Source organism: Passer domesticus, chromosome 7 (genome assembly GCF_036417665.1).
Source record: "Passer domesticus isolate bPasDom1 chromosome 7, bPasDom1.hap1, whole genome shotgun sequence".
Classification (NCBI taxonomy): domain Eukaryota; kingdom Metazoa; phylum Chordata; class Aves; order Passeriformes; family Passeridae; genus Passer; species Passer domesticus.
This window is the reverse complement of record NC_087480.1, coordinates 38,092,456-38,117,475: the sequence shown is the minus strand read 5'-3', so window position 1 is coordinate 38,117,475 and position 25,020 is coordinate 38,092,456. Positions and strand designations below refer to the sequence as shown.

At 45.5% G+C, this 25,020-nt stretch overlaps 1 protein-coding gene across 2 annotated transcripts in view; it reads left to right on the top strand.

Annotated features, from left to right (window-relative positions):
• PLA2G4A (phospholipase A2 group IVA) overlaps positions 1-25,020 on the top strand; it is a 68,263-nt gene that overhangs the window by 21,559 nt on the left and 21,684 nt on the right. The window contains exons 1-6 of one of the 2 annotated variants that reach the window (XM_064427760.1): positions 123-150; positions 283-364; positions 13,003-13,151; positions 15,609-15,722; positions 18,159-18,196; positions 20,064-20,202. In XM_064427760.1, the coding sequence (XP_064283830.1) occupies positions 139-150; positions 283-364; positions 13,003-13,151; positions 15,609-15,722; positions 18,159-18,196; positions 20,064-20,202 (534 nt within the window). In that variant the 5' untranslated portion in view covers positions 123-138. Of the gene's footprint in view, positions 1-122; positions 151-282; positions 365-13,002; positions 13,152-15,608; positions 15,723-18,158; positions 18,197-20,063; positions 20,203-25,020 lie in introns of those variants that run through there. The other variant, XM_064427759.1, reaches the window with a different exon arrangement.

Sequence of the window (25,020 nt, the reverse complement as noted above, 5' to 3'; positions counted from 1 at the left end):
GACTAAATGCCTCGGAGCAGGTTCTGTGGTGAGAGGGAGTGTTGTTGGTTGAGATTAGTAGGTGTGGCTGCAGGAAAATCCAGCAGCCCCAGTGCAGGTACCTCTTGGTAAAGCTCCAGGCTGCACTTCAGCTCTAGGATGCTCTATCCAGTATGAGTTTCCCTTACGTTTTGACTGGGTGATTTCTCTCTCTCTGTTTTTGGACAAAATGAAACCTTATTTTGACAGATGGGGTGTTTTTTGGTTCTGGAGCTTAATCACCTCTCACTCTCTGACTTTCAGGTGGAACACCAGTACTCACACGTATTCACTGTGACAGTAAGGAAAGCCACAAATGTCACCAAAGGAGCCATTGGTGACATGCGTGAGTATCTCTCTTTGTATTTTGCTTTTCCTCTGTGAGCCTGGGCAGGGAGGGGGAGATGGTGACTCATTGTGCATTAAATGGTTGTCAGTGGGCTGGTGGTGGATGTCTGTCTGTCTTGTTAAAGCCAGGGCAGTGTCCCCGTGTCACTGCTCACTCTCACTCAGAGAGCAGATCTGCCCTTCTTTCCACTGATCCAGAAGGGCTGAGTGAGTTGTAAAGGATTTGCCTACAAGCCAGCAACACCTACAATTAGCTTTTTGGCTCAGTCAGAAGTGCTGTGTGAGTGCAGTGAAACTGGAAATTGCTGCCACCTCACAGCTGTGGTTTGTGGGGGGAAAGAAAGAGCCCAGAGCTCTGCTGAGTCAGTGCAGAAAGCAGAAAAAATGTAAGTCCTTTAAAAAAAACCCACCCAAATGGGCCAGCAGATCTTGTGGCGGGGAGATGGATGACACCAGCGCTTCTTCCTCTTTCTGGGAGGCTGCTGAGCCTCTGGACTTCACAGCTGAACGGGAAACCACTAGGAAGAGCAACTCTGCTCTGCTCTTAAGGAGGGAAGAGGGAGAGAATATTGGCTGAATCTGCAAAAAAACCCCATTCCTTCTTCCTTAGGTCTCTCTGCTCTGCTGCCAGGCCACCTCTCCCTTTTCCCAGTGCTTGCAGGCTGGGGCAGGGAGGATGAGTGTGACCTTTGTCTCCTGCTCTCCCATCAAGCTCATTGGACATACAAGTGTTTCCCAACTCCTGGAAACTACTTTTGGGTCAAAGTACAGCAGCTGCTCTGACCCACCCATCCTGCTCTTTGCTTCAGGGGGTTTTCATAATTGAAGTCTGCTGTTGATGCTGAAATTGCAGGAGGGTTACTTGAGAGGGGGGATGTTCAACAGCCACAAGTACAAGGGAAGAGAGGGAAGCCCTGGCAAAGGGGAAAAGAGGAATTGGGAATTCCCCTCACCTGTGGGAAAAGAGGAATTGGGAGTCTGTCATCCCCTGTGGGGTGAGGGGAAGGAGCACACAGGGAAGATGCAGTGGTGGGTGGATACAGATGTATATAATTTCATATGGTGCTCTTTAGATAAGAAGACCTGAGGAAAGGAGCTGAAGAGTGGAACAAAGAGCCCATGGGTTTGTGTGTGTAAGAGGATGAGTTAATGGAGAGACACAGGTTCTGCGCAGGTTCTTCCATGCAGGTGTCTGTCATGAGGCAGTGTGGGCAACATGGGCACGGAAAAAAAGGGGAGGTTGAAGTGGGGACTCCATGGTATAATATTAAATGGAGTATGGAAAGGGTGACAAAAGCCAGAAGATCATGGCAACTTCTGTAGTATAAACTTCAAATATCATCCATAATTGTATTTTTTTTCTAGAAAAAAAAAAATCCTCTTATCTTAGCAAGCCATCAAAATCAAGAAGCTGCTCAGGAAGAACATTTTATTTTGATAAAACCTGCCAGAGTGATGCTGTAGGGCCACTGAAACCTGCTTGGCTTCTTGTCTGAGACAACTGCCAGAGCTCAATAGCCTGAGGCACCCCCAGTCTGGGGCATCTCTGGGTGAGCTTCCAAGGACCCAGGGCTGCTCCTTGGGGTCCTGGCACATCCCCCAAAGTGAGAAAAAATAGATGGTTGCTTCTTTTTTTATTATTTTTGGAAAATTAAAAGTGATTCTATTTCCTGTCATGGGAGCCTGGCAGCTACTTGATGAAATGAATGATTGTGTTTGATTGTGTTAATTACTGTGGGGAGATGCTTGAAGCTGTGAGTGGGGAAAGGCCTTTACAGTTGATTGTGCCAACATATATATATATAAATCTGTTTTATTTCATTTATTTGCCAAATATTAAACTTGTTGAGGGAATTGCTGAACTTTTCCATCAGGTTTTTTGTCTCAAGGACAGGAAGATGGCTGTGACAGACCATGTGTGAGCCCTGTTTGGGGTGGGTGCCTGAATTTCACTTCCCTCATGGACGCTCCCAAGCTGTTGCCCCTTCTGAGGAGTTCCCGTTAATTTTTTCTATTGTTTTTGCTCCAGATGATGAACCAGATGTGCTCTGGGAACAAGAGAGTTAATTTTACATTGTGGCGTGATGGAGGCCTGGGGGAACATGAGGGGTTTTGTCTGTTTTGCTGTTCTTTTTTCCATATCAGCCTTTCTAAGACTTTCTGGAACAGCTCTGAGAGATCTGAGCAAATCTAAGTTTATGAGATATGCTGAAGTGCTTTGTGTGATATATTTCATCTGGAGGTCCTGAACTCTACCTGTGCTCAAGGAGTTTTGCTGTCACTTGTTTCAGTTTTAGTGTCCCCTGGGAGTGGGTGACTCCCACGCCCTGGATACCTCCTGTCAACATCCAGGTGATGCAGCTGTAGCTGTACAAAGGTTTAAATCCTGGTCTGGAGGCTGCTGCTCTGGTAGGTGTGCTCAGCTCCTGTCCAGGATGGGAGGTTTATGAGCTGAGTAAGTGCAGCAGGTGGGTGCTGGGTGACCTTGGCTGGCTGCTGTCACTCCCTCTGTCAACAGGACGGGGAGAAAACATGGCAAAAGGGTCACATGAGGACAGGGACAGCTCTCACCTCTCACCACACAGGCAAACTGGCTCACTTGGAGAAAATGATTGTAATTTATTGTCAGTTAATCTTATCAGCATAGGACAGTCAGGAATAAAGGAAAATCTACCTCCTGTACACCTTGCCTTCTTTCCTGCTGCATCCCCCTACCAGCTGTCATTGGGATTGGGGTCAGCCAATGCATCCTGCTGAGCTGGCAGAAACACAGTTCAATGAAAAAGACAAAAAAATGTATTAAGAAGAAATTGTTCCCTGTGAGGGTGGGCAGGCCCTGGCACAGGGTGCCCCTGGTTGTGGCTGCCCCTGAATCCCTGGAAGTGTCCCAAGCCAGGCTGGACAGGGCTTGGAGCACCCTGGGCCAGGGGAAGGTGTCCCAGCCCATGGCAGGGAGAGCTTTACAGCCCCTTTCAACCCAAACCATTCTAGGATTCTGTGCCACTGCTGCCCCAAACCTGCTACATAAAGCTATTACAAGGTGAAAAATCAGAAAATCTGCATGGCTTTGGCGAGGATTTCATTGTCTTAGTTGCTTAGCTTGCTGCTGATTGCACACCTTTTAAAATCACATATCTGACTGCACCTCTTGAAAAAGACCTTGCCTCTGGCCCAGTGAGTTCTTGTATAGTAGATGTGTAGTTTTGAGTCTACTCAGATGCCACCCAAAGTGTAGAGCCTTTCCTTACTTCCATGACAGTACAAGAACTTGTAGAAAAAAACCCCAGAGTCTGAAACTGCAGCATTGTGGAAGAGAAATGCTTGCAAACTGAGTCTCTTTTCCACAGCATCTCTTCCCCTTCTGGACTTTCAAGGATCTTGGTGGAAAACTGGGTCAGAGGAAGCCTTGTAAAATTTGTCTTCTATCTTTAAAGGTGTATTTAAGTGTGCTGGCTTTCACAACAAACAGTGGTATCTACAGAGGAAACCAGTTGAGTGACTCTGCTCTTAACAATCACTCATCTTGCTTAATCCTGTTTGGGATTTGCAGCTTTTCCTTGCTTCATCTTCTTTTGATGCCATGGTAATGAACAGTGTCATTCTGGGTATTTTTAGGAAAAAAATCCCTTCTTAAAAATGTTTAAAGTTTGCTAGCTTGCAGCATTGGCACTCAGCTTCTCTCCTAGAAGTTGCTGCACATGCTGTTGGAATCAAGGATGCATCTCCACTGCAGTTTAGCTGCTCAGATAAACAAGTGCTGGGAGCAGTGCAGTCACCGGAGCTCAGCTCTGGTTGCAGAACTTGCCCAGATAGAGCTGGGAAGCAGCTCCTGGGTGGCTCTTGGCATGGTCAGCCCATGTCACTGCAGCCAGCTGTGGACATCCCCCCAAGTTCAGGAGGGGCCCTTCCTCATGCCTTCTGCATCTCCAAAGGAAACTGGGATGGGAGCACACCTTTAGCTGTCTGGCCCTGGCAGAATTCCCTCATCTGGGAATGAGGAAGGGATGTCCAGCATGCACTGCTGGTTCCTCACACCTCTGTCCCCTGGGGCTGTTCCCCGTGAGCCAGAGCTCCTGCGGTTGAAGCTGGCTTGGTTAAACCCAAGTCGTGGCAGCCCAGGCAGGTGTGAGCAGGGTTTTAAACCTGGCCTAGCTGAAAGGAGGGAATAGGAGATTTGCCTGCTTGTGTTATGGTTTGTGTTACAGCAGCTCATTCAGGACTCATCCAGCTGTTCTCTGGACTTCAGCTGGCCAGTCCTGCACCCTGAATTAGCTACAGAGCACTTACCTGGTGCAGTGCCATCAGATAAGGCTCTTCTTGTAAGGCCCTGGAGCAGCTCCTGGTTTTTGCAAGGGGAAAACAAGCTAAACTGCTCCCCTTTTCCAGCCTAGCAGCCTGGGAAAAGTAGGTCAGAGTTGGCCAATCCTCCACATCCTACAAGCTGCATGTGCAAATCTTCATGTGGCTGAAATGTGGATCCATAAAGGATGGATAAAAGAAAAAATTCTTAAATGAACAGTGCCGCTAACAGCTGCTCAAGATGTCTACTGCAGATCTCAGTCTAACACTGAGGCGACAAAATTTTCAGTTTCCTTGGCACACCCAGTATCCTTTTGCTTTTGTAGGGATATCCAATACTGGGAGGTAGAAGTCATGTTGGAAACAGCCTTGTGTGTTCCACAGTGAAGCTGATCCAGATAATACTGCTCTTCCCAGCTGCAAAAATATAATTTTGATGAGAAATTCAGTCTGTGAGTGCCTGCCATGGAGTTACTGAGGGAAGACCTGTTTCTGTGAGATTGGGAACAAGTTTTCACCATTCTTAGGAAGCTCTCCCATGACTCTGTTATGCAGTGATGGTGACATGGAGCCGTGCTGGCTCAGGCCTGGGATCCATCTTGTGTGTCTGGAGAACCCCCTGTCCCTGCTCCAGGCCCTGCCAGGCTGTGACCAGCCCCAGAGCTTGGCTGGGAGCTGTTCCTGTCCTGTGGGCACAGAGTGTGTGGTGATTGTGAGTGGGGCTGGCCCAGCCCCATCCCCAGTGGGTGCAGCTGTGAGCAGCAGGTGAGCAGCACTGACAGCAATGAGCCATGGAGTGCCCAGGGGCACTGAGCAACACCAAAGGGAGCAGAGGCACACAGGGGCAGGGCATCAGTGTGAGGGGATAAAAGTTGGGTTAAAGAACAAGAAGGGTGGATGCTTGAAGCCTTCTGATGTGGTAAGGTGTTACTGTGTATGTCATGGTGTTCTCAGCTGGGACACTGTCCCATGTGCTGTCCTGTCTCCAGGCAAAGCTTCCTGGTGGGGCTCCCCTCCAGGACCTGTGGACATCACTGTTCCCCCAGTTTGGGCTTTTCACTTCCTCCATTTAGGAGGAAGCTCCCATTTGTCCCCTGTGTTAATTTGACTTCTTTTTGCTTTTGATTCTTTTCCCTTTCATCCCCTGTCCCAGGAGTGCTTTGGAGTTGTGTTAGGGTTGGCTGATCCAAGGGAGACTTGGGAACAACATCAGTCATAGTGAGATGTAAAGCAAAAATACAAACAGGGTAAGAATGTGACACTTCACACTGACCCTCTCCTTGGCTGCCTTCAGTGAGACTCCCTGAGCTGGATGTGCCTTTGGGGTCATCAGCTGTCACTGAGTTTCTCTTGCAGAAAATTTACTGGTTTTCCTTCAGTCCACATAGGTCTTCTCATCCACAGCTCTTTGGGTAAGGAGTTCTGCAGGTTGCTGCCTGAAGGAGACTTTTAATTAGTTTTGAAAATGTTATTTGAAAAGCATGAGCTGAAGAATCTGAGGTCAGTTTGGGGGCCTTCATGACAAGAAAGATGTTGAGAGGCTGGAGTCAAGGAAGGGAACAGAGCTGGGAAGGGTCTGGAGCACCAGGAGGGGCTGAGGGAGCTGGAAAGGGGCTCAGTCTGGAGAAAAGGAGGCTCAGGGGGCCCTTGTGGCTCTGCACAGCTCCTGACAGGAGGGGACAGCCGGGGGGGTCGGGCTGTGCCCCCAGGAACAGGGACAGGAGGAGAGGGAACGGCCTCAGGCTGAGCCAGGGGAGGCTCAGGTTGGACATCAGGAGGAGTTTCTCCATGGAAAGGGTGCTCAGGCCTTGGCAGGGGCTGCCCAGGGCAGTGCTGGAGTCCCCATCCCTGGAGGTGTCCAAAAACCATGTGATGTGTCACCTGGGGACAAGGTTTAGTGGTGAACACAGGGATGATGATGGGCTGATGGTTGAGCTCAGTGGTCTTGGGAGATCTTTTCCAACCTCACCCATTCTGTGGTTCATCATCTGGATACTGCCTTGTATGTTGTAGGATTCCAGCTGTCCCACAGATCCATCTGTACCAAAGAAAAGCTCTTAAAACTCAAGGATGTTCATTTATGCATTTCACAGACGTGGCTTAGAAGTACAAAGTGAATTTATTACTAGCAGAATCAGAGGAGGATAACAAGAAGTAAACTATCCCTTAAAACACCTTTTTCCCTCCAGCCCCTCCCTCCTTCCCACCGACAGCACAGGGAGACAGGGCAGGGGGTTTTGGTCAGTTCATCACCGAGATTTTCTTCCGCTGCTCAGGAGAGGAGTCCTTTCCCTGTGAGGCCGTGGGGTCCCTCCCACAGGAGACAGTTCCCTGGGAACTGCTCCAGCTGCTCCAGAGCAGCAGCCAGACCACACCTGCCACAAGGTGAGTCCCTCCCAGGGCACACAGCCCTCCCAAAACTGCTGCGGTCTGGGGCTCTCTTTCCATGGGGTGCAGCCTCCAAGGACAGGCTGCTCCAGCCTGGAAGCAGGGCCCTCTCTCCACTGGGTCTGCACTGGATCACAGCCTCCTCCAGGGATCCACCTGCCCTGCCATGGGCACCTCCCCATGGGCTGGGGGTGGATTTGTGCATCCTCCATGGATCCCCATGGGATGGGGCTGGATCTCTGCATCCCTGTGGATCCCCATGGGATGGGGGTGGATCTCTGCATCCCTGTGGATCCCCATGGGATGGGGGTGGATCTCTGCATCCCTGTGGATCCCCATGGGATGGGGGTGGATCTCTGCATCCCTGTGGATCCCCATGGGATGGGGGTGGATCTCTGCATCCCTGTGGATCCCCATGGGATGGGGGTGGATCTCTGCATCCCTGTGGATCCCCAGGAGCTGGGGGTGGATCTCTGCATTCCCCATGAAGGGGCACAGCTGCTTCACCCTGGTCTCACCATGGCTGCAGAGGAATCTCAGCTCTGGCCCCTGGAGCACCTCCTGCCCCTCCTTCTCCACTGCCCTCAGTGTCTCCGTGTTGTTTCCCTCACATGTTCTCACCTCCTCCTCTTCTCTGACTAGAAGAAAACCTGTGTCCCACATTGTTCTGATTTTCTTCTGAAATCTGTTATCCCAGAGGCATTACCAGCCTCTCTCACTGGCCCAGCCTGGGCCAGCAGCATGTCCCTCTCCAGAGCCATCCGGGACTGGCTCTGCTGGACATGGTGGAAGCTTCCAGCAGCTTCCCACAGAAGCCACCCCTGTAACCCCCTACCAAAAACCAGGCTGTGCAAAGCCAACACATGGAGCGAGATATTTCACTGGTTTGGCAGTGAGAACTAGGCACTGAAATGAATGAAAAAACCCTAAACCCCTTTGATGCTGGCACAGTACTAGAAAAATGTTGTTTTGCTTAATGCTTCAGTCACTTTTCAGTGTGTATCTGCAAAGGGGCCTGTGCAGATAACCTAGAGAAGGCAGTGTTTCTTTTCCTCTTGGCACTTCTACAAATGTGGTTTGACCAAAAGCTGACTTGTTTGAGGTTTTTTTGCCTTTTCAAGGCTGGATCAGTGGAAGCAGTGGTGTCCTGCAGCAGTGAACTGGGTGATAGTGCAGCGCCTGTGCTGGGAGCTGGTTCTTCCCTCCACTGAAGTAACGCCACAGATGAAAAGAACTGTCATAAAAGGCACAAATAATTTTTAATGAAGGTGTTACCTAATCCCAGGATTTCTCATAGCATAGCTGCTGCTTCAGAGCTGCCTTACTTCCCTTGGAGTCACCTTCCGCTCACGAAATCTGGCACTGCATCAGCCCTTTGCAAAATCCCCAAAGCCGCCAGCCCCGCCATTCCCTGTGGTGCTTTAAACACAAGCAGCAGGGAGTTACTGGGGTTTTTAGGTTGCTGTGGCCTTCTGGCAGGTCTCCTGGCATCTGTATTATTGCTAGGCTATGGATTTGTCTGGAGCATTTCAAGTATCTGTTCCATGGTTAGAGGCACAGTTATTGATTAGTGCAGTTTTTAAAAATTCCCTTTTTAAAAACTGAAAAAATCACATGAAAATGGGAAAACCCATGATTTTAAAATTCATTACTTTTTCCCCTGAGGCAGAGACACCAACTCATATTTCCACGCCACTCTGAGGCCCCATAAAATTCAAAATTTGAATAGAAATTCTGTTGTTATTTAGCTTCCTTCCCCTTTGAGGAGAGAGAGGTCATCCAAAAATTCCCATTATTGGCTTGACCTCAGCCAGACTACTCAGCTGCATGTGCTAAACAAATTGTACTGTGGTGCAGCAAGCCAAAAAAATGGTGGGAAATACACAAAGATGGTCATTTGGGACCTAGTAAGTTTTTATCAATGGGATTGCACTTGATGGGGGATAAATTCAGGGTTATTACCACTTTTTGTTTTGAGATAGATATGTGTCTATCTCAGTATTATATTTGAACAGGCTTTCTATAGTTTCTTTATGATAATTATGCTGTTGATATAAATCATATATCTGAAATATTAATCATATTAATATAGAGGCCTGATGACAACCATCTCACCAATCTTAATAGCATAAGATCAAATGGTTTCCAGTCATTGCAGAAAATTTTACAGGTTTCTCTAATAGCCAGATTGCTTAAAGCATTACTCATTTTTCACTGTGAAAATGTTTGACCCTAATTATTGTCCACTATGTGTTTCACTTGGTGATTCATAATGCAATTCAAAGGGAGAATCCTATAGCCATGACTTAACCAGGAGATAAATCAGTTGAGGAGAAGTCAGTGAGTCCTTACTTTCTACCTCTCAGCCATTCCCAAGGCAGCAGTTTAAAACCAGCAGAGGGGATGCTGACTCTGCTCTTGTTTTTGGATGTGTGTCTTCAACCCCTGGAGCTTTGGGGGTGGGGGGGGCCTGTAAATCTGAATTATCACCAACATTATTTTAATTACCCAAGACTTCATCTGCCTCCAAGCTGCTAATTGTAGGACCCTCATTGGCATCAGTGCTGAAAGCCTTAATTGTGTTTTGTAGAATGCAGGTGGGGTTTGAGATACTTGTGCTTAATTGTTGGTTCAGCCTGCCTTGTTTCTGAGAAATGGTGATGGAGCAGCAGCGCTTGCATAAGGAACAGCCTTAGGGCTGAGCTGCACAGAAACTCTGCTTTCCTCAGAAATGTCCTGGGAACAAGTGCAATTCCCCCAGGCGGCTGCTGCTGAGGCAGCTGCTGCAACAAGAGACCATTTCCCCAACAGTGCTGCTCCTACACAAAATCCTTAAGGCTGGAAAAGACCTTTAGGGTCATCAGGTCCAGCTAGAGATCATTCTCAGACAATTCATAGGTAATTCAGTCATTGTTACGATTGAACATCAGCTTTTGACCCATACACCATAACAATTCTTCCTTTTAAAAACAAAATATCGATGGCAGCCTTCCAGTGCCTAAAGGAGCTCCAGGAGATCTGGAGAGGGACTTTGGACCAAGGGATGGAAGGACAGGACACAGGGAATGGCTTCCCACTGCCAGAGGACAGGGACAGATGGAATACTGGGGAGAAATCCTTCCCTGTGAGGGGAAGGGCAGGCCCTGGCACAGGGTGCCCAGAGAAGCTGTGGCTGCCCCTGGATCCCTGGAAGTGTCCCAGGCCAGGCTGGACAGGGCTTGGAGCACCCTGGGCTCATGGAAGTTGTCCCTGCTCATGGCAGGGGTGGCACTGGAGGGGTTTTAAGTTCCCTCCTAACCCAAACCATTCTGTGATAACAGTGGTGATCAAGCTATCTTTAGTTACATTTTCAGCTTAGTTTTTTAACATTACCTGGCAAATCAATTAGCAAAAGCCCAGGCAGGAATAAAAACATCAATGCTGAGAGTGCACACTGGCTGTTTAATGTACATTTGATAACTTCAGTGTTTTGAAACACATTAAGTGAATACTTCTGTGTTATTTGCCAGGTTGCTGGTAGTTTTTGGTCCCTGTCCAAGGAGTGAGATTTTGATTAATATAATATATCTTAAAGAAGTATTTAGTATTGCTTATAGCAATATCTTAATCAGAGCAAGCAGTCTTCCTATATATTTTCTCTTCATCTAAAGAAGGAAGTTAAAAAGAATAGATTTTCATTTTCTTAACTGAAAAAGCTCCAAATAAACTTTCAAACATGAAAGGGCAGATGATTAAATCTTTGCCTTGGGTTAAGAAGCTAATAAAGAGATGGAGTGAGATGACTTGGCAGTACTGAACTACCAAGACTAATTTTTCCAAGTTAGTTGATCCATGCCTTGGGTTTAGTTTCTGTTTCAACACTCACTGGGATTTGCCTGATAGAAAGGTAGTGATGGATCTGCATGTCAGAGGTCTGGGGTTTCTACATGCTTTGGGATTTTGAATATGGATAGGAAACCATTTGCTGTTTGTGTTGATAAGAAAAACTGGATTTTTGTAAGCGTTGGGACTGATCATAGCATGATCTGAATGGAGAGGGAGGCATTGATCTTTTGCCCAGAGCTCTGCTCAGCCATCAGGATTTTGTCTGAAATCCAGGTTTTTGTAGGTAACTTCAGTCTCTTGGCAGGGTAACCCTGGGTGTTTATTGCCAAAGTCATGCTGGATATCAAGACTTGGCAAGACCTTGTCACTTCATGGATTTTTCATTTCAAAGAACCTTGTTTCTCTTGATTCTTTCTTTGTGGCAGAGCTTTGTGTTGAAAGGAATGGAAAAGTTGGCAGGTTGGAACATCTGCCTGTGAGGAAAGACTTGGGGCTTGATCCCCCAGTTCCCCTGCCCATGATGAAGAGACAAGATCAGGCATAATTCCTCAGGAGCTAATAAAGGTTGCTATTTAAAGCCTTTCCACACTGATCCCCAGCTTTAAATAGCTGCTTGTTCATTACTCAGGGAGCACTGAGACCACCTCAGTGTAGCAATTAGGTGAGCCCCCACAGGTATGGAGCACAGGGGAGAACTCCTTGACAAGTTGAATTAGGATAACACTGAATAGGATTTGCCTGGGGACACATTCAGAACCTCCTGAGTGGTTTCCAAGAGCCTTTTTTTTTGGTTGTTTGGTCAGGGATTTTTCCCCAAAAGACATTTGATTTGATTTGATTTGAAATTACCCAACCTCTTTGTTTTCCTCTTTTCCTTCTTCTCCCCAGCAGGAGGGAGAAGTGATTCTGGGCCTCAGGAGTCTCATGGATAAGGTCTTATTGAACTTCCAGAGTTTCTAAAATTTGCCTTTATTGAAAAAAAGCATCTTTAGACTGAAAATGTGTACAAGGAGGAATGTTTGGACTTGCTTTTCCTCGTGATGGGATTTAATCTGGGCACTGCCCAGGCTCCCCAGGGAATGGGCACAGCCCCAAGGCTGCCAGAGCTCCAGGAGAGTTTGGACAACACTCCCAGGGATGCACAGGGTGGGATTGTTGGGCTGTCTGGGCAGGGCCTGGAGTTGCACTGATGATCCTTGTGGGTCCCTTCCAGCTCAGGATATTCTGAGATTCCATGTTTCAGTGCTGGAAAGTTGTGGGTGTTTCACCAGAGCAGAGCAGGAGGCTTTTTGTGACCCCCAACCACAGAAATAACTTCCCCTGCTCTCCTGGGAGGCATCTGAGCCCTGGCCCCATTTGACACAAAATAAACCCCTCATTGTACAGAAAAGCCCTGCATGCTTTAACTTGTTAGAAATTTTTAGGGCTGCACTCTGTGCTCTCAGGAATGGCTATTATTAGACACATCCAATGGGATTTGCCAATGTTTTCTTTTCTCCCCCTGGTAATTCCTGCCAGCTGCAGTTCCCATATCTCTGTTTCCAGTCGGGGCTCTGCTCTGTAAATGAGGTGTCCTCATCCTGTGGTGACTCCCCAGAGCTGTGGGGGTGGCACCACCTGTGGTGGTGGCAGTGTTTCAGAGTGCTCCTTATGCTGTGTGCAGCACTGCAGTGCTGTGACAGATCTCCTCCATCACTCCCAAACCAGCAAAGGTGAAAGAGGATCCAAAACCCACAGCAAACTGCTTGTTTTCATTGTTTTATGGGATACTTGCTGCTGTGACACGAGCCAGAGCCATTAAAGGCTAGAAAGAGAGGAAGAAGTAAAAGCTTTTAAAAACACTACTCTCTGGCAGGTTTTGCATATTCCCCATAAACTTGACTCAGTCCCTGTGCCCTTCTGTTTGCTCAAGGCTTTGCCCCTCTCCTTCTAAAACCCCAATGTTTCTTTTGGGGAGATTGTTGATATTATTGTATCATTTGTGTCATTACATTTATGTAACTTGAAGAGTTGCATATCTTTCTGTCCTTTAACATGAGGAGGTCCATGGTTTCACAGAATTGTATCAATTTTTCCAGCCCAAGCTGGAGTTGTCCCTTGCCTGACCTGTGTTCTGCCCCACAGTTGACACTCCAGATCCCTACGTGGAGCTGTTCATCCCCACTGCCCCTGACTGCAGGAAGAGAACCAAGCACTTCAACAATGACATCAACCCTGTGTGGAATGAGACCTTCGAGTTCATTCTGGACCCCAATCTGGAGAATGTTCTGGAGGTAAATCCTATGGCTAGGCGGGGCAGATGAAGGGTAAAACAACAGTGGGTCACACATGTGTGACATCTGATGCCTCAAGATCACCCCTTTGATTAAAATGTTAAATCTGGTTTAGCTGTGATGCTAAGCAAACAGTGTTGGATAAATTGAGTTATTTAAGGAGTAGCCTGAAGAGTCATTACAAGATTTACCTGTCATCTTTTGGACAGCTTCTGAGGGATAGTAACTTCTTGTTCCTCATATCAGCTGCAGAGTACTCCCTGCTTCCTGCCCTGATACAGCTCTTAGAGATAGAGAATAGGTGGGGCTTAAGTCAAGTGTCTGCCCATGGAGACAAAGCAAAAGGCTGGCTCTGCTGTGTCCTCCTTGCCTGGAGCCCACCCAGGGCTCTTCTGCACACTCCATGTGCAGCCTTGTTGGCCAAGCCACTGTTCAGAGTTTAACACTCATGTGTTAAACTATACAGGCTGCACACCAGAGCTGAATGTTAGGTGTGAGTGTTTTCTGAATGGGCATGGCAAGGATTTAAGGTTAGCTCTGGTCCTTTGTGAGCTCTGTTCTTCATAGAGGATGGCCCTGCCACCTGCTCTCTACTGACCCTAGCTTACAGAGCTCAGTCTAAATTTGCCAAACCTTCAGAGGCTGCAGCCTGCAAAGGTATTCCTTGAGCTTGTGACCATCAGACCTTGGGTCTGAAAGGGAATTGTGCTTCCTGCAAGTTCCCTGTGTTCCTGAGGAAGGGTCCACAGTTTGAGCATTACACCCATGGTCTGCTTGCTGGATCATGAAGTGCATCCTGCACTAAAGATATTAAGGAATTCACAATGATTTCCTGGGCATTAGTTCCTGCCTGTTCCTCTGGTGCATTGCTGGCCCTCATGGAGCAGAGCCTGGCTCCTTCTCTGAGCTCCCTTTCACTTAGGCAGGTTCTCTAGGAATGTTTGAATTTGTTGAAGACAAAATTTGGTTCAAGGGTTTTGAAAAGGATAAAGTTACTACAGTCATAAACACAGCAAGATGGATTATAGGTAGAAATATGTCTTTACAATAACTAAAGACTGTTGCTGGGTCTGAGACAGTGCAATAAAATTCCCTGATGATTGCCTGCAAAGAGTAGATGATAACATTAAATAATGGTTAATTGTGGACTTTGTAGTGTAGGGAAGAGCCTTTGGATTCTGGAATGGAGTGCAGTGTCAAAAATATGTAAAGTCACCCCCCCCCCCCACCCAAATCCTCTGTGAATTCCAAAGGTCAGACTCCACAATCCTTGTGATTCCTTGGATTGTTTCAATCTGCATCTTTAACTCTATCCCAAGTGCAGTTTTCCCTCTGAAGTGTAAACAGCTCTTCAAAACCCCACTAAGAAGTTTTTGCTTTTGGTTTTAAGAGACAGCACTCAGAGATTGCAGGAATGGGCATAAAGTTCTGTAAGGAAACAGAACAATGCAAATACCATTAAAATAATGAACTCTGTCCTAATATAAGGAGAATTTGTAATTTCAAAGGTTTGCTTGTGGCACAGGATGAAGAAGATTCTTTATAGCTGAGAAGAGGCTGATCCCAGATGTAGCAGCTAATTATTCAAGTGATTGTATCTTGATTCCTTTTGTTTTCTGCAAAAGATACAGTCCAAGCCATGAACATGTGATGTTTTAGAAGATATAATGCCACAAAGTGGAAAAAGAACTCATAAATCAAATCAGTCTGGAGATCTCATTTAATAAAAACCATCTAAACGAGAATTTGAAATTCTTTCTATATATCTTGAGGACTTGGAAAGGAGCCACTGGGGAAAAAAGTCTACTAAACATAGATCCAGGTGGATTAGAGCAAAAGCATGGAAAGGTGTTCTGCCATATCCACATCCTTCTTTGGATATTATCACATTTTTTAAAGGTCTCTGCTCCAGCATGGAGGGTATGAGAAGAGACTTGAAGGTCTGGCTGGATACAGAGAGTAGCATTGTGTAAATTGGAATGCTGCACACTTTGCCAAATCACTGCTGTAACAATCTTGGTCTGTAGAGTCAAGGCTGGGGTATGTGGATTCCATCTTCTCTGAAAAGTTGCTGGATGGTTTTTTTGGCCTATCACAGTTAGAACTATACAAGTTTCTCCATAGGGAAATTTTACTGACTGGAAATTTGAAGGTACTGTGCTTTGCTTCTACTGTATGTGGAATTTGAAGGTATTAGAAAGATGGTGAGATTTGCTGCCAGAAAGGCAGTGAGTTATCCTGGTGTACTCCTGCAGTTCAGTTCCTTGAAGTGCCATCTCCACTGTCCATGTGCTTATCCTGGTTTAAAAGAAATGTCAGTTAGCACTGGGCATTGACTGGGTTGGGTCAGGCCCATTCTTCTTCCATATATTTTTTTTTTTTACTTCAGGCACAGACTTGATGGAATTAAAAAGGGATTTCTTGCAGTGGAATTGAATATCCAGATATCTCTTCCAGGTTACTCTCATGGATGCCAACTATGTTATGGATGAGACTCTTGGCACATCCACGTTTCCCATCTCTTCTCTGAAACTGGGAGAGAAGAAGGAGGTCCAGCTAACTTTCAATGATGTAAGTTGGGCATTCATGACTTTACCTTGGTCAGAAGTTTTCTGAGCATTCACTCTTGCCCACTGATAAACACAGAACCTAAAGACACTTTCAAGCCTCAGTTTATTTTCTTACAGCCCTGCTGAGAGGAGAATTAAAACAGTGCCAGTGAATGCCTTGGTGTCCCTGCTGGAAGACTCCTCTTTAAAAGTCTAGTTTGGGACTTTCTCTGCCTAAAGCAGTTTCTTGCACACTCAGTGCAGTTTAGTTTCATGGCCTCAGTTAGTGTGAGGTTACTCAGAGTTTGCTGGTCAGTGCATTGCCCCTCCTGCTGCTGCCTGTGGCTTCCAGAAAGCTGCAGGAATTCTTTTATCATTACACGTTTCACTTTCTGGAAGTGGCTTGTTGTAACACAGACCTGGCTGACATGCAGTGATGCAGGTGATGCAGTAATTGGATTATTCCCTTTAAACATGTCTGCAAATCTGATGGAGTCCCTTGAACAGGGCTTGTCTGCCTGCACTGTAACTCCTGGAAACTGTTGTTAAATCTGGGTGGAATTGAGCTTGTTCTGCACATACTGAAATCTATAAATACCATCTGCATTTCTGGTTTGGGCTATGGTTGATTGTATGATCAGAAATCTTGATTTGTTCTGCTGTTTTCTGTGTGATACAACTTTAAAAGTGTAGTTACAGCAAATAACTGGTTAAAGGCCTATTTATTGGAAAGCAGAGAGCTTCATATGTGAAGTTCAGCATTTCATTTGGCATAGCCTTAGGGCAGTTGGAGTTTTGATACCCTCCATTATTTTTCCTTTTTAAAATCACAGCATTTTTTGAAGTTTCTGCATGTTTATTTCACTACATTTCAGTAACTCTTGGGCTTCCAGAGCATGGGCTGAGAGCAAGTCCTGGTTCTGCCAGGCATGAAGTGGGGCAGTGAGATAGAACTTTTGAATGCATTTTACAAACACAGTTCACAGAGCTCATTGCATTAATACAAGGCCTTGCCTTGCTTGAACTTCTCATCAACGTTCAGCAAAGTTTGGTAGGGAGTCATAAGGGAAAAAACAGTGCAAAAAAAGGCAAATACACTCTGAAATTTAAAAGCAAATAGTTAAGGGGAGATGAAGTCAGGTTGAGGCCAATGTAGGCAATATATACCTAGAATTCCTGAAACTGAAAATGAAGTAATGGTCCTGAAATGTCTGTGGCAGTCTGTGTAAGGTATAGAAAATGCCATGATATCTCCCTGTTGGAATGCTTCCCTCCAAGGGTTTCTTTCATGTGCATACATTTTTATAAGCATTGGATCACTGCATGGTTTCAGGAGTGCTTTCTAAATTAGTAATGCCAGGTGGGGAATAATGTAATTGTTTCCCTGCCTTTGAAGTGCTTCCTCAGTGACTCTTCACTTTGTTTGTTCATGTCTTCCCTTTGTTGTTTCTCTGCCTGTTCTTTCTTTTTCTCCCACCTTGCTCATACCCTGCCTCATTTGCAATTCCCCTGTCAGGAATTGGGTCTGCATGTGGGAGTCAGAGGCAGCTGTGCATCCCAGATCCTGCTCTGCTGTCTGAGTGTCAGGCAGACCTTCAGTCTGGGGTGTTGTGGCTCTGTCCCTGGTGCTCACATGCCCCAAGTGAGGAGGAGAATCTGGTTTTACACAGAGGACAGTCTGAGTCTGTCTCTCCTCCAGGTCTGCACCAGCGAGGCCATTGCACAGAGAGAGGGTGAAAATACCTCTCCATTCTGTCTGAGTTCCACAGCCAGTACTCCTGGATTGTGCCTGACAGGGAATTGGTGCTTTAATCATAATTTTTTAACTTCTTGTCTGCAGGCAGCTCTTTCAGTGCTCTGTGAAAGGCAGAGGAGGCCAACAAATAGCTTGTGGCCAGGCAGTTCAGATGGCTGGCAAGTGAAGCCATTGTGCAGTGACATTTATTGCATTTTCCAGCAAGCTGTAAGCACTCCCCCTTTCTGACTGCTAATTAAGGCATGTTTAGCTGTGGAGAGACACTTGGTGGCTCCTGTGGAACACAGAGCAGTGATTCCCTCACACAGGTGGCACTTAGATGTGATCTCCTGGTTCTCCTGCCAGCCATGAGTGGGTGAAGAGCATCAGATCCCCTGAGGACAGAGATGAATTGCATGTCAGGAAGGGATTAGCAGTGCAAGAAAGGCAAGGCTGTGGGATCTGAGGAATGAAAGCCAGCACTTAGCAACATTTTCCACTGTATTCAATTCTAGTGGTATATTTTGGAATCATACTGTGTGCTTTGAAAAAAAAATCTATAGAAAAGAGTCTCATTCATATGTGCCAAAAATATCCTCTTTTTTGAAAAAAAGTGAAGAGGAAAGAAAGAATGAAAAGTTCTTACAGTAGTAGTTGATGTTCCAGGTGTGTTTGTGGGTTTTCCCTAAGTGCTGTAACAATATTTAAATATTTCTTGTTTAGGTCACAGAAATGACTTTGGAATTGTCTCTGGAAGTATGGTGAGTATCTCATATATTTTTTTGAAAAAAGGGTGAAAATATACCAGCAGCAAAGGAATTTTATTTTAAACTGTTCATTAAAATTTTCATGGAGTCACAGAATATCCTGAATTGGAAGGAACCCACAAGGATCATCAAAGTCCAACTCCTGGCCCTGCACCCCAAGAGTCCCACCTGGTGGGATTTTCTTAAAAACATGTGAGGTAGAGTGCAAAAATTCCTTGTTGTGGCATAGAAATACCAGGTACTGTAAAAGTGAGGAGATTTTACAACTGTGGTTCATTTTCATGTTGTAATTGTGTTATTGACTAAACACCCTTACTGGGACTAAGAGGTGGGACCCTTCCAAATGTTTGCAGGAATGTGGCCATCCTATATAGATCTCCCAGCCTGGTATATGACAAGGCTTTTCCTTCTCAAGGGCTTTGTTTCTAAAAAACCCACAGACTTCACTCAGGTGCAGCTTCATCCTCACTGATTTACCTTCTCTGGCAACTTGGCCCCTCACATGAACTTTCAGCTGCTGTTACAGAGCTGCTCCTAAAATGTATTTAAATGTATTTAAACTACACAGTAAAGATTTAGGTGAAGATTTAGGGCCAGGAGTTCTCCATGTAAAAGCCAAGCAGATGCTACCTTTCTTTGTCCCATTTTTTCCCCTCTCTAGCTGTCTTTCTCCCTCATTCTTCACCTATCCTGGCAAAAGACCATAAATCATATTGAGGCATCAGCAGAACAATACATTTCAAGTCTAAAAATGATTTTCTGGGAGCAAGGAATTTAAGGAGTAATTTTTTGTCTGTAGCTATAAATAGGGGCACTGAGCACTGTAATAGTCAAGTTATTTCCTGATTACTCCGGATGACAAACATCCCTCAGGGATAATTTCTGCTCATCACGTTGTACTAGGAAAATGAATTTGTGGGTGGTCCTTGAGACCACCCTGAACCAGCCAGGCTTTGTACATTACAAGCATTTAATATCTCTGACATTAAATAAACACAAGATGCTTGGCTGTGTCTTCTTATGCTTTGAAATGTAAAGGATCTTATCAAGTTCTGCTGCTATTCCCTGATAGCCATGCAGATTGTGGATATCTTCCTGGAACATTGCTTCTAGGGACTCTTTTTCTCCCTTTTCTTAATCCTATTATTTTATTGCATCATAGGTTTCTTTAAAAATATGAGAATTATTGTCTGAGCCTAAATGGATCCATTCCACCAATCTGGGGAATTGTTATCTGAGTTTAAACAGATCCATTTCACCACCAATCTGGGGAATTATTATCTGAACCTAAATGGATCCATTTCACTAATTTGGGGAATTGTTATCTGTGCCTAAAGGGATCCATTCCACCAATCTGGAATTATTGTCTGAGCCTAAATGGATCCATTTCACCCCTGTATGCTTTTCAGTGGGTACCAGGGTGGATTTGTCCACTCCTCCTCTTAGCTGTCCATGGGAAGTGGCAGCTGCAGTTGTACATTAAGTACAGCACTGAGATCCTTGCAGTCTTGTGAACATTTTTTTATCCTACAGCGCAGAGAAAAATACAGACAAAAGTGCTGAGTTTTTCCTGTGGTGTGCCAGCATGATGTGTGCTGTAGGTTTATTATTGTGAGTGCAGAATTCACTTGCTGTATTTAATTATTTGCTTTTAATGAGTTCTATATACAATTCATGTCTTGAAGACACATTGCACTTTGCCTCCATCACTCTAGAGCTGATGGATGGCGTCACATGAAAAACACCATTTCATTTCATCTTCTGTAAGTGGGTGAGGATTTTCTGCTGGTTTCCCGGGAAGGTGTTTGTGATGCTGTTTGGAATTGGGCCCCTTGTGACAGCCTGTCCCTTTCCCAAACAGCTCCTCCACGGACCTGCGGTTCAGCATGGCCCTGTGTGATGAGGAGAAGAGGTTCCGGCAGCAGCGCAGAGACAACATCATGCACAGCATCAAGTCATTCCTGGGGGAGAACAGCCACAACCTGACCTCTTCCCGTGATGTAAGTGTGGAGAGTTCCCACCAGGGTTAGCATCCCCTTTGGGATCCTTCATTTGCCTGTCAGAGGAAAGAATGAGGCGTGCGAGGTGGAAGGGTTTGATGTAGGAAGATTATAGGTTATAAAAATTCTTTTCCTCTATGAACATAAAATATTTAGCCTGGAGAGTAATTTTTCTTGGCTCTAAATTTGTATATTAAAGTTTATGACTGGGGGAAACTATAAAAGGAGAGATTTAGATTAGATATTAGGAAGAAATCCTTCCCTGTGAGGGTGGGCAGGCCCTGGCACAGGGTGCCAGAGAAGATCTTGTGCCCCTGGATCCCTGGAAGTGTCCAAGGCCAGGTTGGATGGGGCTGGGAGCAACCTGGGATAGTGGAAAGTGTCCCTGTGGTGGCAATGGATGAGCTTTAAGGTCCCTTCCAAAGAAATCATTCTGGGGTTCTGTGATTCATTGGCCCCTTAAACAAACTGCTCCAATTTTTGAATCCCAGGCTTTGTTAAGGTGTTGGCTGTGAGGGGAGATTGCCATCTGAAAAGTGCCTCGGGGTGTGTGAAATACCTGCTGAATCCTGCAGTGGCTCTGGGCACTCACCCAGCACAGAATGTGCCCCTGCATGCCCTGTACCCATCCCATGCTCTGTGACCTTCATCTCTGAAAGACTAGACAGGAAATGAGCTGGTTTAAATTTAGAGTCAGCTTGGAAATTAGTTTATTTCTTCCCTTTCTTCTTTTCCTTGAGCCAGTTTTACTGGATTAGGGTCATGAAGTTTTATTTCTTTGAAACATGAGGAACTGCAGCTTTCCTTGACTTGCAGGTGCTTTGGACCAAGCCAAGAGGAAGGGAAGTCAGCAGATCTCAGTGGCTGATGGTGGCTTGGGACATCCCACAGAATCAGGGAATGGTTTGGGTGGGAAGACACTGTAAGGATCACCCAGTGTCACCCCCTGCCATGGGCAGGGACACCTTCCACTAGCCCAGGCTGCTCCAAGCCCTGTCCAGTCTGGCCTTGGACACTTCCAGGGATCCAGTGGCAGCCACAGCTTCTCTGGGCACCCTGTGCCAGGGTCTCACACCACAGTGAGGAAGGGCCCAGATCCTACTGAGCTCTTCAGTGGTTTCATAAAACACTTCATCATTTAGAGTTAATTAGAAATCCACTTGGTACAGATCTACTTATTTTGTTGTAGCTTTCCCATCCTCTTTCTTCCTTACCCATTCTCTCTCCTGTGCTGCTTCTAGAATTGTGACAGGAACACTTTGTGCTTGTGGAGGTGTCAAGCAATGAGCAGAGTCCATGAATTAATCTGGGTTGGTCCCTTCATTGCCATTGATTTCTTTTGTGCATTTTTAATGTAAGGAGAATATGACAGTCTTTTGCAACCAGCACTGAAGAATATATTTTACATTTCCCTGAAGCTTTGAGCAGGTGGTAAATGTTTTATTGTCATGGACTTTTGAACTCTGTCTTTCTTTGTGGATGCTCTTCTGTGAGCTTTCTGAGGAACATGAAACAATTTAACAGGTCCTGTACATATTTCAATTGGACTGAGATAAATTGTCTGTGTTGCGAAGGAACATTTTCAAAGTTTCTTAATTTTCAGTTATTTTAATCTTAACACATGCAGATCCTATCAGAGCAGGAATCTGTCAGTGTGACATTGGTGTGACCTAGAGCAGAATAGGGTCTTCCTCAGAAAGGATGTGGATATTCTGCCAAGCTGCAGCTGGAACTGGAGTGATACTCAGTGCCTCAGGTCTCAGTTCCATGGAGGTGGTATCTGTGCATGAATTATTACAAAGGATAGCTAAGATCTCTTATTCTTTGTGTCAGTGTCTTCCCTTGCTATCCCTCACTAACCCCAATACTGAAATTTTATCAGTTAAATTGCATCTTCCCAGACAGTAACTCTTGGTATCCTCCATTTTTCATATGCCAAATGTGTATTTCTAACTTACAGAATTTTTATCTGTTTCTAGCAATGAAAAAACCCTTTTTGTTCAAATTAAACTGTAGTTTTATTTTTATTGCTACAGATGGAAGATAGCAGGAGGATTTATGGGATGTTTGAAGTCTTAACATGAAGCTGGGAGACATTGAGTAGTCTTAGCTGTCTATGGGCCTTGTTTTATCTTGGACAAGTCACATACTCAAAATTCACCCAAGTTGCTTCATCTGTGAGTGGCTTGTGCTTTGCAGGGATGCTGAGAGACTTTAATACCTCTGAATTCGTTATACATGACTGGATGGGGAAGTGACTAGTTCAAAATTCCCTGACTTAATCCTTAGGCACATTCTGGAAACACAGAGGTAGAGATTTCTCCTACTCCTGTTATTGCTCTGTTTATTTTTTCAATTTTTGCTGCTTCAGGCAGTTTTCTAAAAATACCATAATCTTCCAAAGAAAGCATATAGTTCTCTATGACTGGGTTTGAAGAACAATTTTTTAATAATCATTTGTGTGCCCTATGGCATTCTTTTTTACCACAGGTATTCAGATTTTACACTCCGTGTTTCCAGGGCATTTGGATAAAGACATCTGAACTACTCATTCCCAAAACAAGATTTAGTATGGTTTAGCTTTTTCTTGCCTGATTACTGGAAGACAGGATTAAGAACCTTTTGGTTTGAGTGAACTCATGTGCTGTTGGTTCTGTACAAAGGATTTGTGACTCAGTAGAGGAGTGTGTAGCCCTTGGTATCCTCTTTGTTCTTCATCAGGACATGGTTTATTGATTCTCGGCTTTGGGTGCTCTGCCTGCAGCTCATTCCCCCCCTCCCTGTCTCTGCCCTATTTATCCCATAGAGCAACTTGCAGGATGAGTGTATTTCATTTCAGTTTTTACTGTTTTGTGCCCTTAAACACGTCAGAAACTGAATTGGAGTTAAAACGCTGGTTTAACCAAGCCGACAGGAGGGGGCAACCAGGGTAGGGTCAGGCTCTGCTCCCAGGGAACAGGGACAGGAGGAGAGGATCAAGTTGGATATTAGGGAAAATTTCTTTATGGAAAGGGCTGTAAAGCATTGTCAGGGGCTGCCCAGGGCAGCGGTGGAATCATCATCCCTGGAAGTGTTAAAAAAACTTGTGGATGTGGCACTTGGGGACAAGGTTTAGTGGTGAACACAGTGGTGGTGTTGGGCTGATGGTTGGACTTGATGATCTTGGAGGTCTTTTCCAACCTGGAGGATTTTGTGATTCCATAATCCACCTTCCCCTTGCTGTACCCACCCTTGCCAGTGCAGGAGCCTGGGATGCCCAGAGTGCCTGTGGATCAGGAAGCATTTGCAGTCAGGATGTTGGTGACTCTCCTGGGCATTCCCAGCCCATCTCCATAGTGGATTCCTGTGCCTCCTGAGGGACTCTCCCATTTTCCCAGTGCCATTGCCCTGATGGGTGGAGCAGTGGTGCTGTGGGAGTGTTCTTACATGCCTTCTCCAGGCTTGCACCTGCAGGTGACATCTCCATCCTGTTGGGATGTGTCTGCTCAGGCTGAGTGGGCAGTGCTCCTTTCAAAGCCTCCCCAGGTTATTAAAGGAGTGATTACTGACATGGCTCTTCCTTCAAAGCAGCTGCTCCGTTATTGGGGTGTTGGCTTAACAAAACATATCCCAAATCCTTCCCTGGGCTGTGTCATTTTTGGGATAGATCCCTATCTGTGGAGCTGCACGATGAATACCTGTGGTTTCTATTACTAAAGCTGAACACTTTTGAAGGAGGTAACAGAATAATCTCACTGCATCAAGAATAAGCAGTTTTGGGGAGTGGAAGCCTTGAGAAACATCTTGAGTGCCTTGGTCATTGTTCACGGGCATTTCCTTGGGACAGTCAGTCCTCAGGGGAGTTTCATGGCTTGGAGCATGGAGTCTGCAGAAAGAACAGGACTCTGTCATCACATGGATCCTTTTCCTGTCACTAATCCTGCCTATTGGCACCTGGAATTGCCTTTCAGGGAGATTTTTGACAGATTAGCAATTTGATCAGATAGGGGCTTTCTGCACAGCTGTGCAATTCTTTTTATGCTCAGTAACAACCGAGAGGTGGTTCCTTTGTCACCCCTGAACAGTGGAAAATCCTCCTGGATTTTGGAAACTGGGAACCAGATGAGCCCATTACTTAGGCCAAAACATATGGCGGGAGTAAATTTTTATTTTATTTTGTCTTCTTTTTTGATACCTGGGGATGCTGTGCAGTTGAGGGGAACAGCCTGGATGTCAGGGCTGGGCAGTAAGAAAGAGAAAAGTGTAAAATGAAACCCTGTTGGACACAATTGTAACGTGGTGCCATAGTAAACGGGTTCTGCTCACTCCTCTCTTGGTGGCTGGGTAGTTGTCCAGATCCTCATGAATTCCCATTAGCTCTCTGGTAGTTTTTGCAAAGTGATGGTAAAATTGAGATTGTCTTCATGCTATGTAGTAATAGTGGATGTTTTTGTTATAAAACTTGTTTTTAAACTCCCAGTCAAAATATTATTTGTCTCTGTTCTGTTTCTCATTAGTAAATATTACTGCCTTTGGCTCTGTCACAATGATATGAATTGGATTAAAGCTGGTGTTTAGGTTGCTTTAAAAACCCCTGTGGTCTTGTAACTGAATAGTTCATTTAATAACTGAATTTAATATCTCCTCTATTTCGGATCATAGACAAGAAGGACAGACATTCTAAAGAAATTCCGAGTATATTCTTGTTTAGAAATCTTGCAACAAGTGATGACTTGCAGCATAAAATAAATAAATTCTAATTTTTCTTGGGGTGTGCAGGGGCTGGGCTGGGTGCTCCCAGGGCATGTCCCTTGTCCCTGATGTGGTGCTGGTGTTGTC